Below are 14,453 nucleotides of genomic sequence, written 5' to 3'. Positions count from 1 at the left end.
GCACTGTCCTGTGCACCCCCAAAGCTTGGGGGTTGAATTCCTGGTCAGGGCACAGGCCTGGGGTGTGGGTTCGTGCCGATCAGGGAGCATACCGGATGCTCCCTGGTAGATGTTTCTTTCTTACATTGATGTTTCTGTCTCTCTCTCCCCCTTTCTCTAAAATCAATAAACATAATTTTTAAAGCCCAGAAATTTGTTCCTCTCAGTTTTGAAGCCTAGAATTCCAACAACAGTGCACTAGCATGGTGGCACTCGGGTGAAGTCATTTTCCTGGTTCATAGCCAGTGCCTTCTCTGTCCTCACATGGAAGAAGGCAAGGGATCTCATCTCTCTGGAGTGTCTTTTGTAAAGACATTCATCCCATTAATGAGTGTTCTGCCCTTGTGAATTAGGCATCTCCCGAAGGCCCTGTGCAAGTTAGGATTTTAACACACGAAATTTGGAGGGGCGCCAACAGTCAGACTGTGGTACCTCCTCACTCCCCATTAATGATACTTCCTGGGAGTTGAACTTGATACGTCTATTTTTATCCCATTGACCAAAACTTACAAAAATAATCCCCGTGGACCCCTCCCCTAAAGGAAATTACCAAGTTCGTTTTAAATGTTATAGGGAAAGACAAAGGACCTAGAATAGCCAAAATGATTTTGAAAAAGGAGAACAACATTGGAGCACTTACATTACCCAATTTCCAGAACAATGTGTGGCTCTTTGGTAGTAAATCCAATTATATTGTAAATTTGGCATTTCAACAATTCCCAAAACAAGAAAGAACGGGCAGCTCTGAGATAAGAATGTAGCTTCCCAAGGCAGCTGCTTTGAAGGGTAACACTCATTTGCCATGATTGCTGGGGGGGAAAATCCACGCTCAACATCAACTTTGTAATCCAGACAGAACTGGTTTGAACACTGCAGACACCACTTACCGCAGTGTAAAAACTAAAGAAGTACAGCCAGAGCCCTGGCTGATGTAGCTCAGTGGATTGAGCGTGGGCTGCGAACCAAAGCATCGCAGGTTCGATTCCCAGTCAGGGCACATGCCTGGGTTGCAGGCCACGGCCCCCAGCAACCACACATTGATGTTTCTCTCTCTCTCTCTCTCTCCTTCCCTTCCCTCTCTAAAAATAAATAATAAAATCTTTAAAAAATATTTTTAAAAAAGAAAGAAGTACAGCTGGGAGGCTAAGTGCCACGTGAGAGCTCTGCAGCTAGCCTGCCTGACTCCGAATCCTGGCTCTGCCGTTTCCTAGCTGCGTGGCCGTGGGCACCTTTAACCTTTCCAGACCTCACTGTACTCATTTGTAAATTAAGGATACTTACTAAACATGCCTACCCAAAACATTGTGACGGACACTGAATGAGTTAATAAATCCAAAGCACTTAGAACAGAGTCTGGCACATAAAAAGTGTTCAGCAGCTCCTAACTACTGTTATCATCACTTCCCACTGAACTTGGCATCCCATACCTGTTAGCTCCTGTCCTTCTACAAAGCATGAGTAGCATTCTGGGGTGGGGGGAGTTTTGACACCGAAGGGTGTGTTTTGCAATCTCGGGGCGGGGGGGGGGGCGGCAATCCTGAATTTCGGTTCCTTAAATTTTCTTTCTTTACTATTTTTTCAATGTTTAAAAATGATTTACTGGCAGAATTATAATGCCCAAATGAAAACCTTAATACTAGATATCACATAATACCCCTCCTAGACTCCATCGCTGGCCATGTGTCTCCTTGGACCCTGGCTGGTCATCCTGTGCAGCAGCCCACAGACCCAGGGACTGAGAAGGGTAGGCTGCCTCCCTCCTCTCTCCTTCTCTTTCTTCTTTTTGGTCACATTAGGCAGAAAGTACAGCACACCATATAATAGTCAGGTTTTCTTTTCCCTTTACTCCTTATCAAAGGCAACACCGAGTGATCTGCAGCTGTTATCCCCTGCTTAAAAGAGAACTCTGCACCTGTGTGATTGGTCCTGACCCCCAGAACTGGCATTACGTGCCCAGTCAGCGGGTCAGGTGACAGCAGGGTCACCCACACTTTCAGCTGGCCACTGCAGAACCACAGGAGGCAGGGAGGACGTGTTACCGTAGGTTCAATAATTTTCCTCACAGACAGATTGTGATTGCATGGTAACAAGTCTGTATCTTCATTAGGAATGCGAAGGCTTTGACTTTGTTTTGTAATTGAAACATAAAAAGCAAGGAGAGTTTTGAACCAAGGGACTTGAAGCAGAGGATTTGCAGATATCATGTGGTCTGCCCCTTCATTGGCGGTCTGTGAGCAGCGTCTGGGACGGAGAAACAGAACTCGCCTCTGCTTCCATGGAAAGGGCAAATCGTGACGCATGCAAGGCTCCCATGTCTATCCTGGGCATTTTCTCTGGAAAGCTCTCTTAAGTTTACTTCCCAAAGACAAGACTTCTCGTTTAGTGTCTTCACACCCCCGGGTCAGAAGCCCCAGCGGCTCATGTCTGGACCAAGTAGGGCAGCCAGGCAGTGCACGCAAGCCTCTCTGCAGAGACGCATTCGGGTCCCCTGTGGGCCGCCTTTCGCATTATTTTAGAGACTCTTTCTCCCCCTCTTTATCTCAATTTCTCTGCACTACAACAGGGTGTGGGTGTCATTTTTTCCTTTTCTCTTAAACCATTTTAGTGGCATACGTTGGGCCTCTCCACACTTACAATAATAAAACTCTTCCCAACAGCCCATCTTGTCCACCAAGTGGGAAGACGACTTTTCCTTCCTCACCCTCCTCTCCTGTCGCCCCCTCCCATTTTTCCTCGGAATGACCCACTGGAATACAGAGCTTTCTCACTGGGAGGGGCTGAGTGTTCCTCTGGAGAGGACCGCAGCTTGGACAGGGTCGTGTGATCCATGTTCGTTAGCTCTTCAATCACGTTGCCAAAGTATTCCCTATAGAATGTGTGAAGAGCTTGAACTTAAAAAAGTGATCTGCCGAGAGGCAGCTTTTCCTTAGCTATTTGAAATTCTTCCCGTAAGACCTCAATTCAGGCTCACTACATTTCTACAGATTAATGTTTATTTTCCCAGCCCCCACATACTCTGATGTACATGTCGACAATGGGGCTGCATCCCGAACTCTAGGAACCTTCTGGCCATGACAGAGTGAAGATAATGTATAATGTATAAATAGGAAGTCAAAAATTTTTAAAAGATTTTATTTATTTATTTTTAGAGAGGGAAGGGAGGGAGTGAGAGAGAGAGAAACATCAATGTGCGGTTGCTGGGGGTCATGGCCTGCGACCCAGGCATGTGCCCTGACTGGGAATCGAACCGTCAACACTTTGGTTCGCAGCCTGCGCTCAATCCACTGAGCTACGCCAGCCAGGGTAACAGGAAGTCAAAATTTGACATTAAAAAAGCGAGACCGGTTGTCTCTATTTGTATATATTTATAAATACATATTTATACATGTATTTATTATGAGTTTTCTGGAAACATTAAAATGTAGCCACAGGCGTTCTCCTAGAGCTTCCCATCAAGAGTGACAGCTAATGCTGAACACCGTTCCGTGCGCCGCCTACCCACAGGGCTCAGCACATACCGCTCGCAGGCCGGCGTACAGGCCCTGCGCCAGGCTCTGAGCTTGGATACAGAGATAAGACAGCGTTCGTGCCATTAAAGGACTCAGATTCTAGTGGAAAGAGGAACAAGTGCCGAGATAACGACAAATAAGACTGGTACAAGCCACCTTATCGGAACTAACGAGTGCCGCGGGAACGAAGACCGGGAAGAAAGGTTGATCACGCGCCTGTAGGACAAATAAATGCCTTTATCGACAGTTGAGCGCCAAGCAGGGACAGGAAACAAACATAAATTTTCTGTCTTCACCGAGCTTCCATTCCAGTGCAGGAGACAGACAATAACCAACAGGATGTGACGTCAGGATTCAGGATAATGCTATAGGACAGAGCTTTGTGTTGGGTTTGGAAGGGTAGATAGGTGTTAGTTTGTTTTTGTTTTTTTAAGGCACACCAGTCTATGTACCCCCTCCTGCAAAAACACCCAAAACGCTGGGGGTGGAGGAGAGATGGTTGGAGAGGAGGGAAGTGGAGGCAGGAATGGGCGAGAAAGAGCATGAAATATTCCGAAAAGGGAGTTATTCGGTGCAATGGGAAGGATAGGGTGCGTTTTTCCTCTGGGTGTGGGAGAACCTTCATTCATTGGTTGTCAAAATCAGAAAGGATGCTAAGAGGTAAAAATAAATATACTCTGTTGTTTTATTCATCAAGAAATGATTCGGAGAGGGTGAAGTGACTTGTTCCAATTCACCCAGCTCGTCAAGGGCAGAACCAGGATTAACTCAGTTTTCTGTAGAACTCAGCCCAGGCCTTCCTCCCGCCCGTGTGCGGGAGAAGCTGCTGGCTTGGAAGGACAGTGTAAGTCTCCGGTTCGGTTCGGGCGCACACCGCCCGCTACCGATGCCTCTCCGCAGAGCTGCCTCTTCCCCGCCGCTCCTCTTTCAGGCTCGCGCGGCGTTTCCCCAGGCGCCTGCCCGCTGCCCCAGGGCCGCCCGACCACCCCGGGCTGGCAGGGGCAGAGAGGGCGACGTTTCCCTGGTCCGCGGGGCCCCGGGGGCGCGCCCAGGCCGCAGTCCACGCCATCTGTGGCCCTCCGCCGCCGCCGGGGGGCGCCCTGGCCGGGAGATGTGGCGCCCGCTGCCCGGGTGCGGGTGTAACCTGGCCATCGGCACTGCTCTGTGGTGTCCCCTGGCGGGTGACCCGGGCGGCGGCGCAGGCGGAACCCTGCAATTGGCGGACAACTGCCGCGGCTCCAGCACGGTCCTCTCGGCGGCTCTCCCCGCCCGGGACCCTGAAGGAGGGCTCCCCGCCACCCCCGCCCACCCCTCGGCCCCACCCATCCTCCCGCCCCTGCGCCTCCTCCCCGCCTAGGGTCCGGGTCCGGCCAGCGCGCTGCGAAGCACAGGCGGGCGCAAGCCAGGGCGCGAGCTCCGAGCCATGGGAGGCTCCCACTCTCAGACCCCGAGGGGCCGGGAGCCGGCCGGGGAGAGGCCCCCGAGACCCAGAGAAACCGCGTGAGTCCCAGAGGCCTCCCCGGGGCCGCCGTTTGGGGGTTTGCGTGCTAGCCGGAGTGGAGCGTCCGGCCCCTGTCCCACAAGGTCTGGGAAGTTGGGGTTCCCGCTCACGCCGGCGGGGGCGCAGGGACTCCGGGGTCGGCCTGGTGGGACTTGCGGCCCCGAGCCTCGCACTGTGGGGCCCTGGGGGCTCCCGCCCTGCCACGACCCCACCATGACAAAATCGCGCCCAAGCAGGGCTGCTGCCCTCCCGTTCTTGCTGCCCGGGTGGGAGAAGGGGACGTCGAGTTTTCCAGACTCGTTCGAGAAGAAAAACACATGTGTGCTAAAGGGGAAACACTGAGGAGACAGAACTCCTTGCAGAGAGGGGAGACAGAGGCGTGGGACTCGAGTCTCAAAGATAACTCAGCTCGTGTTGGCCTTCAGCGTCCAGGGACTTTGATGCAATGCTCACAAGAACTCCCTCTCCTGTTTGTTCTGAGGTCTTCATGGTGATCTCGGAGAAAGGGCTGTATTGTCCTAGTAGCAATTAGGCTTTTGTTCGGGGACAGCAACAATTGGGGACACCAAGTACTGAAATGCAAGCATTTTTAGAGAAAGTGATTAGAGCAAGTCGCACAATTGAAAAGGTGGCCATACTTCTTGCCAGAGAGGACGCGTTGACAGCTATTTATTTGAGAACCCAAACGATCTTTTAAGTGTTTAATTTCAAAAACTTTTAGACTGTATGAGCCTTGGAGATGAGGTAATGTCAAGGAGTCCACAGTCTATTTTAAATCAGCCAATGCCAAAGCTATTTAGTTTGAGAGACACATTTAGCCACCACATGTAGGCAGTCGCGGCCATGGAAGGGATTTTTGATCATCTTTTCAAGGCAAAGTAGCTTCCCGAGTAACTAAATGATAGATGTTTTATTGCACCTTCTGCTGTTTGTGTATTAGTATCTGAACTTAGTTCAGGTAGCTCGTTCATCATAAGTATAGCTGAGAACGATTGAACACATAAAGTGTGGGAGACCCTGTTTCTAAATATTGTATTATTTAATCCGCAAGAATATTGAGTTTCTATTATTGCCTCATTTTACTGGTGAGGAAACTGAAGGGCAGTGACCTGTCCAAGGTCACACAGCTAGACGTGGTGAAACCAGGTTGCCTAACTCCAGAGCTTGTGCTGCTGCTGCCTCCTACAGGAGAGCTGGGACTATCCTAGGAAACAAACTTTAAAAAAAAAATGATTGATTTGAAAGAGAGTGAGGAAGAGGGAGAGAGGAGTAGTGGGAGAGAGGGGTAGACAGAGAGGAGAGAGAGATACATATTGATTTGATGTTTCATCCATTTATGCATTTACTGGTTGCTTCTTGTATGTGCCCTGACCAGGGACCAAACCCATGACCTTGGTATATGAGGAAGATGCTCTAACCAACTAAGCTACCGGGCCAGGGCAGAAACAAACGTTTATCTCTGCTGGCAGAACACACCCCATTTATTTCTTCAGTTCTTCCCGAATAAGGGAGAAATCTGAATTAGCAATGCTTAAGACCAAATATGAGGAAAGTGCCAAAGTTGACTTAACTTTTTAAGAAACGAGCATAAGAGGCAGTGGAACACTGAGATGGAGTTAAACATTCTGGAGGCAGATGGCTGTGGGTTTAACTGTAAGCTCCGCTCCTTAACAGCTGGAGAGCTTTTATCTGTTCCTTAACCTCTCTGTGTCTGTTTCCTTGTTGGTAAAAGGGGAGTGAAAACAATGTCCACTTCATGGGCTGTTCTGAGGATGACATAAGATCATGTGTATATGAATAACAAGTTATAGTTTTATCTCTGAGCAATGTATCATTTTAGCCCAGGATAAAAATTAACTATTTAATCTTTGTGAACATGTGGCCATTTTTGTGTGTGTATGTGTTTCTTGAAAGTAAATATTGGAACCATTCACTGATAGCATGCTGAAGAAGTGAACTCAGTGCTTCCTCTGCAGGATTCCATCATTAGGGTGAGGAATTTGGATTCTGAATTGTTAAATTACCCAGTGGTTTGGCAATAGATAGAGGATCTCTCCCGCCAATGAGGTTCTCTGCATGTGCCTTATATATTTAGCAAATCTTACCTAACAAAGATCAACACAAAAGCTCATCCTTGGTCGTCACCTGGGAATACAGCCGGGGGATCCTTACCCTCCTCAAGTGAATACATTAAGAAGCACATAAATGCATGTAGGCAGTGTTGGGGTTATTAATTAGCCTCATCAGAGTGCGAGCGCTATGCTTGATGACTCAACCCTACAAACCAGTCGGCATGTAGCTGGTGAAAGTCCCTTTAGAAATATGATTCCATGCCTGTAATAGACATGAAAAGCAAAATGTATGCTGTCACCCGAATCCTGCCTTGTTCAGATGCGTGAGCCACAAGTCTCTCCAGGGCCCAAGAAAGTGGGGGATTCATTGTTAATGTCACCCGGCTACAGATTTCCTGCCGGACATGTGGCCGTCGGGGATAACGCTGACCTCAAGGAAGTTCTCCTACTCAGGCGGTTGCTTTTTCAAACTCTATTGTTCCTTTTTATAAATAAATACATGAAACTCTCACAACTAGAGCATTACTGTGGGCATTTGTCTTTTGAGGGAGAAATTATGTTTCAGAATGTTCCCAATTTACATTTCAGAGTAATTTAATCAAGTCCTAAATCTATCCAGATAAACCTCCAAGCAGAGCTCTATTGCGAAATATAAACAAGTATGGAGGTACATGAAAAAAAAAAAGCCTGATTTTAAGATAAAACTCATTACTTTTTAATGTTGTGGTTGTCTTCCTTCCCCAAACCCAAGGAAACAAAGGAGCTGGCTTTGGTGAAAGCCGGGGGAAATTTCACTTCATTTATTCCGGGAGGCGGCACAATACAGTGATTAAATGCAGAAGCCGGAGAATGAGGCCTGGGTTGAAATTCCAGCTAGACTGCACGCCAACTTAGTCCAGAAAGCTTTGGAAAATGACTTAACTCTTCAGTTGGGCAAATTTCTGCATCTGTAAAGTGTCAATAATAGTGATACCTACTTTTTGAGGTGGTGTGTATTCTTAGTTCAGGGCCTGGTACTGAGTGAGTGATCAGCACCTGAGTTATTTCTAATACGTGTCACGTGAACATGTATCTATGAAGCATGTGCTGTGCTAGTTTCCCTGGGATATGTATACATTGGCCTTTAATTGTTTTTATTACTCAAAAAAGCTTCATTTGTGTGTGTGTGTGTGTGTGTAGCTTTCTGATTCGTGCAAGTGCTTTCAACACCTTCATAGAAGTTTGTGCCTACCGTCAGTGAGGAGAGAACTCTCAACCCTGTCTCCAGCGCATTCGGCATGCGTGGACCCACCACAGGCCCCGCTGGCAGGGTTTTTGTTTCAGACAACCTCGTTAGAACTTTAGGTCTCACCGAAGGTGCTCCACCTAGTTGACCTGGGCACGTGTAGATTTTGGTGCTTTCCCCACCTTCTTGGTGTGAAGGTAAACAACCCTATTACCAGGGGTTCAGCGCAGCCTGGTGGTATAGAGGCTGTACTGTAGGGCAGCCTCCGACCACATGTCAAATACTGGACTGTTCTGAATGCCTGGGGAAACTGTCCCCAGGGAATGTACTTTGAGTAAGGCAGGGTCCCTTCTGAAGAGGTGAACTTGTGTACCTCTTTTTCTTTTTTTGAACTTGTGTAGCATCTTTTTCTTTTTTAAGATTTTATTTATTTTTTTTAGAGAGAGAGGAAGGGAAGGAAAAAGAGAGGGAGAGAAGCATCAATGTGTGGTTGCCTCTCTCACACCCCCTACTGGGGACCTGGCCCACAGCCCAGGCCTGTGCCCTAACTGGGAATTGAACCTGCAACCCTTTGGCTTGCAGGCGGGCACTGGCCCCAGCTCAATCCACTGAGCCACACAAGCCAGGGCTCAGCAAGGCATCTTTTTTTTAAAAAAAAAGATTTTATTTATTTATTTTTAGAGAGGGAAGGGAGGGAGATAGAGAAAAAAACATCAATGTGCCGTTGCTGGGAGTCATGGCCTGCAACCCAGACATGTACACTGACTGGGAATCGAACCTGAGACACTTTGGTTTGCTTGGCAAAGCATCTTAAAGAAGCAAGGCAATAACTTTTTCAAGTCAATTTTCTCCTCAGTTAATTTCCATTTTCTAGAACGATCAAGAGGATGGACATGTGTTTGGGGAGATGGTAGTTTGGTGAAATGTTTGAAATCACTGATTCCTTAGTGGATTATTTTCAGCAATGAGTCCAGGTGGGTTTCCTAAGAGCAGTACATCATCTGTGGAGAGAATTGGAGGATGACGTAAAGCAGAAACCATTATTCATTAAGGAATATGGTGTATAACGAATTCATCTAGTACTTGTTGAGCTTGTGTGCCTGAAATGCAAAATGTGCACCTGCTGTCAATTCTTATTGAGTTTCTGGTCCAACCTTTGTTTGCTTTTGGAATATAGCATAATGGAGTAGGTCAGTGGCAAAGTCAGGAAGAGTTTCCGAGGTCTGGAGTGTTTTTGCTGTGAACCTTTCTGATCATGTGAATTAAGTGCAGGTTCTACAATGTTCTGGTGAACTTCAAAGTCAGCAACAACTAAGCCGAAGTGCCTCCTCACAGGCAAGTCACTGTGGGACAGATGTCTCTGACATGAAGAGGGCGGCGCTGGCTTTGAAGTTTCAAACACAGGAAAACATGACTCAAAAGAAGTAAACTTAGGGGACAGCATTTCTGACAACCATCGCTTTCAAGTTCATGGCACTGTTCACCACCTTCTCACCACACAGTTTTGGTTGTCATTAACAATGCTTAAGTTCCCAGTTGCTGTAGAAAATTTTAAGTGTCCATGTAAAATGTTTTAGTGTACAATTAAGAGAGAGATTTAGAGAGAGTTTGTGGAAAAGACCCAGAAAAACCAGCCATATGAAGAAAAGTGCAAAGAATTATAATATTTAACTTGAAGGAAGGGCTTGAGAGATGTGGAATACAAATATTTATATAAATAAATATATATATATATTTATGTTAGGGGATGTTAGCTAGCTCCACCTCCAGTGAAGCCAGTCCAGAAGGAAATGGCTTGAATGACATGACAAGGGAATTATTTGTGTGTGTGTGCTGAGTGTAGATGTCATAACCTCTAGACGGTGAGGGTAGTTGAAACAGTAAAGAGAGTTAATAAGAGTCCCACTCTGAAAATCATTACAAGGTTAAGATAGATACTCTGTCAAGGACTGAAACTCTAAGGGGGTTCAAGTATAGCCTAGCTCCACAATTTCTCCCCTGAGGCTTTTAGCCTCAGTGGTCATTGTGCCCCACCCCCACCTCCACTCGGAAGCTTTCCCCAGCTGGTACATGTTTCAGTGTTAAAAATCAAGACGACAAAATGGGGGGAAAAGGGGGCACAGCTGCTGGTGTACCGAGCTAGCAAAGTAGAGTATCTAATGTCTGAGTTGGTTAGCAGCCAGAGCGGGCTGCAGGGTCTGTGAATTTGTTAACCCAAGGTCAGGAAATGAACTTGTAGTGTCTTGAATGGTCGTGGAACATGGAGGTGTTCCATCTTCTGAGGCAGGTCACTGCGGCTGTTATGGGGTGCTATTTTCTGCATTTTTTATTGTGGTAAAATATATTAACATAAAATTCACCATTTTAATTATTTTTAAGTGTACAATTTGGTGGCATTAAGTATACTCACAGTATTGTAAACCCATGACAACTATCCAGTTCCAGAACTTTTTCATCATACCAGCCAGAAACTTGGCACCCATTAAACATCAGCTCTGCATTCTCACCTCTGCTCTCTGGCCTCTGGTAACCTTTGTTCTGCTTTCTGTCTCTATCTGCCTATAGGCCTCTCCTATAAGTGGAATTGTAGAGTATTTATCCTTCTGTGTTGGCTTACTTAACTTAGCATAATGCCCTCAATGGTTCATCTACGTTGTGGCATGTATCAGAATCTCATTCCTTTTTATGGTTGAATAATATGGTGTGTGTGTGTGGTGTATATATACACCACACACACACACCTCTCCTCTCTCTCTCTCTCTATATGTGTGTGTGTGTGTATATATATATATATATATATATATGACACATGGATGTTTCTCTCCTTCTCTTTCTCCCTCCCTTTCCCTCTCTCTAAAAATAAATAAATAAAATCTTTAAACAATATTAAAAAAAAAAGAAATCAAAGCCAGGCCCAATGTTTAAAAAAAAGAAATCATTGCCAGGCATTCACCTGTTGATGGACACTTGGGTTGCTCCACCTTTTGGCTACTGTGAGTAATTCTGCTATGAACATGGGTGCACAAGTATCTGAACCTCTGCTTTCCACTTTTTTTGATATGTGCCTAGGAATGAATCACATGGGATCACATGGCAACCCTGTGTTGAACTTTTTGAGGACACGTGCCTAGGAATCAACATAGGGATCACATGGTCCCTGTGTTGAACTTTTTGAGGCACCACCAAACGGTTTTCCATAGGACTTCACCATTTTACATTCTCACCAGCAATGTGTGATGGTTCCAGTTTATCAGCATTCTTTCTAACACTTGCTATTTTCTGAGACATTTTTTAAAAAAATTAATAGCTATCCTAAAGGGTGGGAAGTGGAATCTCATTTTGCTTTGATTACACTTCACTAATAATTAGTGATGTTGATCATCTTTTTGTGTGCACTTTGGCCATTTCTGTATCTTCTTTGGAGAACTGTTCATTCTCCGAATGCCCCCAAACTTTGCCCAGTTTTGAAATGGGTTGTTTGTTTTGTTGTTGTTGAGTCATATGACTTCTCTATGTATTCTAGATATTCATTCTCTATCAGATATGTGACTTGCAAATATTTTCTCCCATCCTGTGGGTTGCCTTCTGACTGCACTGAGGTGGCTTGGTTGTTTGGAGCATCCTCCTATACACTAAGGGGGTGCACGTTCAATCCCAGGTACAGGATATATACCTGGGTTGCAGGTTCGATACCAGGTCAGGGTTTGGACAGGCGGTGGCCAATTGATGTTTCTCTCTCACATCTATGTCTCTCTCTCTCTCCCCACCCCCCAAACCCCTGCTCTCTCTAAGTCAGTGAATATGTCCTCAGGTGAGAATAAAAAAAAAAAAACTTTGCCAGCCCTGGCTGGGTAGCTCAGTTGGTTAGAGCATCATCCTGATATGCCATGATTGTGGTTTCGATTCCTGGTCAGGGGATATACAAGAAGCAACCAATTGCCCTGGCCAGCGTGGCTCAGCTGGTAGGAGCATCTACCTATAAACCAGAAGGTTGCGAGTTTGATTCCCAGTCAGGGCACATGCCTGGTTTGCAAGGTCGATCCCCAGTAGGGTTGCTGTGCGAGAGGCCACCGATCCATGTTTCTCTCTCACATCGATGTTTTTCCCCCTCTCTCCCTCCCCCTCCCTTCCCCTCTTTCTAAAATTAATAAGCATGTCCTCAGGTGAAGATTTTTTTAAAAAGCAACCAATGAATGCATAAATAAGTGGAACAACAAATTGATGTTCTCTCTCTCCCTTCATCTCTCTCTCTCTAAAATCAATTTTTTTATTTTATTTTAATCATTGTTCAAGTACAGTTTTCTCCCCCCTAAAAAATCAATTTAAAAAATATATTAGCCCTGGCTGGTGTGGCTCAGTGGATTGAGTGCTGGCCTATAAACTGAAAGGATCACTGGTTCAGTTCCCAGTCAGGGCACATGCTTGGGTTGCCGGCCAGGTCCCCAGTTGGGGGTGTGTGAGAAGCAGCCAATCGATGTATCTCTCACACATGGATGTTTCTCTCCCTCTCTCTAAAAATTAATAAATAAAATCTTTAAAGAATATTTTAAAAAAAGAAAGCATTGCCGGGCCCAATGTCATAAAGATTTTCCATTATGTCTTATCAACGAGTTTTATCATTTTAGATCTTTTATTCATTGGTAGCTACGTTTGCAGGTGGTGTATGGCAAGGGTTTCTTCGTTCTTCTGCATGTGGATCCCGTGTTCCCAGAACCATTAGTTGAATAGATTATCCTTTCCCCATTGAATGGTTTTGCCACCCTTATGGAAAATCAATAGACCATATATGTGAGGGTGTGTTTGAGGGTTTTCAGTTCTATTCCATCCATCTATCAGTCTGTCCTAATGCCGGCACCACACTGTCTGTGTGAAGCAGGAGCCCACCAGAGTTGAGGAATGGTGAGCTTCTGGGGGGGGGTGGGCATGGAACGGGCTGGGGGAGCACCAGGAAGCCATGAGGCTGGAGAAGAGGGTGTGGGCTGGATGCTGAGGTCTTTGTGGTCATGTGGGAGTTTGGACTGAACTCCAGGAGTCGCAGATGGAAGTTTTCATGCAAGGGGCTGGCCGAGCCACCATGGCACCCCTGGACTGAACTGGGGAGAAGTGTTCTCACAGAGGGCTCAGCCAAGTGGTGGGGGTACCTGAAACCACAGCTCCTTGTAATTCTCCCCAGCACCGCACTGCCTACCCCAGGCAGCACACTGAGGGAGCAGGTTTTCCTTTATGAACATCTTACCTCGTCTTTTTATTTTTGTATGTTAGCAGTTCAGTAGCATGTAGAAACCTTCTCACTTTTCTGATATTCCAAATGTTCTATAACAAACATATATTCCTTTGATAATCATAAGATATTGTACATTTTCAAAAATCTGAAAATTTAGAAAATGCAGAAAACTGTAAAGAAAATCAACTACTCATAATCTCATCACCCAGAGAGGACCATTAATGTGGTGTGTGAGTGGTACATTTTATTACAATTTCTTTTTTTTTTTCAGTAGGTGTATTTTTCATTTTTTTTCACTTAACATTATAAACATTCCTCTGCATCGTTTGCTGAATTCAAAAATATCATTTGATTGCTTGCTCAGTGGTACAACATCTGCCTGTACCATAACTTATTTATTTTTTTCCTAAATGGTTTATATTTACGTTGGTCACAATTTTTGCTCATATAAATAACACAGTTAATAAATATCTTTATAATTCTTTTTGCATCTCTGATGAATAGCAGAAATAACATTCCTAGAAGTTTAATTACAGGGTCAAAGGACTTGAACATTCTAAATGTTATTTTTTGTTATGCATTACTACATAGTGTCCAATTATGCCCCCCAAAGTAGAACCAAATTATACTCCTCCGCCCGCAGCAGTAGGACCTCCTTGCCAGGGCTGGGCACTGTCACTTTAAATCTTTGCCAGTTTGGTAAGAGCAAAAATATTATCTTGTTCCAACTTTTTAATTCATTACCAACGAGAGTGAACTTTTCCCTGTATGTTTATTAGCCATTTGTAGGAATTAGCCTTAATTCCTTATTTATTTCCTTTTGCCAATTTTGTACCGAGATGCTAAAATTTAAAAATATATATTTGTGAGAGTTCTTCACGAT

The 14,453-nt window shown here is 45.5% G+C and overlaps 1 protein-coding gene across 6 annotated transcripts in view; it reads left to right on the top strand.

Moving 5' to 3' along the window:
* Positions 1 to 14,453, top strand: part of TACC1 (transforming acidic coiled-coil containing protein 1) — a 100,247-nt gene that overhangs the window by 15,993 nt on the left and 69,801 nt on the right. For 2 of the 6 annotated variants that reach the window (XM_028527085.2, XM_028527084.2), the window contains exon 1: positions 4,906 to 5,048. The exons of 1 other annotated variant lie outside the window; for it this stretch is intronic. In XM_028527085.2, coding sequence (XP_028382886.1) covers positions 4,972 to 5,048 — 77 coding nt within the window. In that variant the 5' untranslated portion in view covers positions 4,906 to 4,971. Of the gene's footprint in view, positions 1 to 4,890; positions 5,049 to 14,453 lie in introns of those variants that run through there. 3 more of the 6 variants (XM_028527090.2, XM_036011584.1, XM_036011583.1) reach the window with 3 other exon arrangements.

This window comes from Phyllostomus discolor, chromosome 11 (assembly GCF_004126475.2).
Source record: "Phyllostomus discolor isolate MPI-MPIP mPhyDis1 chromosome 11, mPhyDis1.pri.v3, whole genome shotgun sequence".
NCBI lineage: Eukaryota > Metazoa > Chordata > Mammalia > Chiroptera > Phyllostomidae > Phyllostomus > Phyllostomus discolor.
This window is presented reverse-complemented; position numbering and strand designations above follow the sequence as displayed.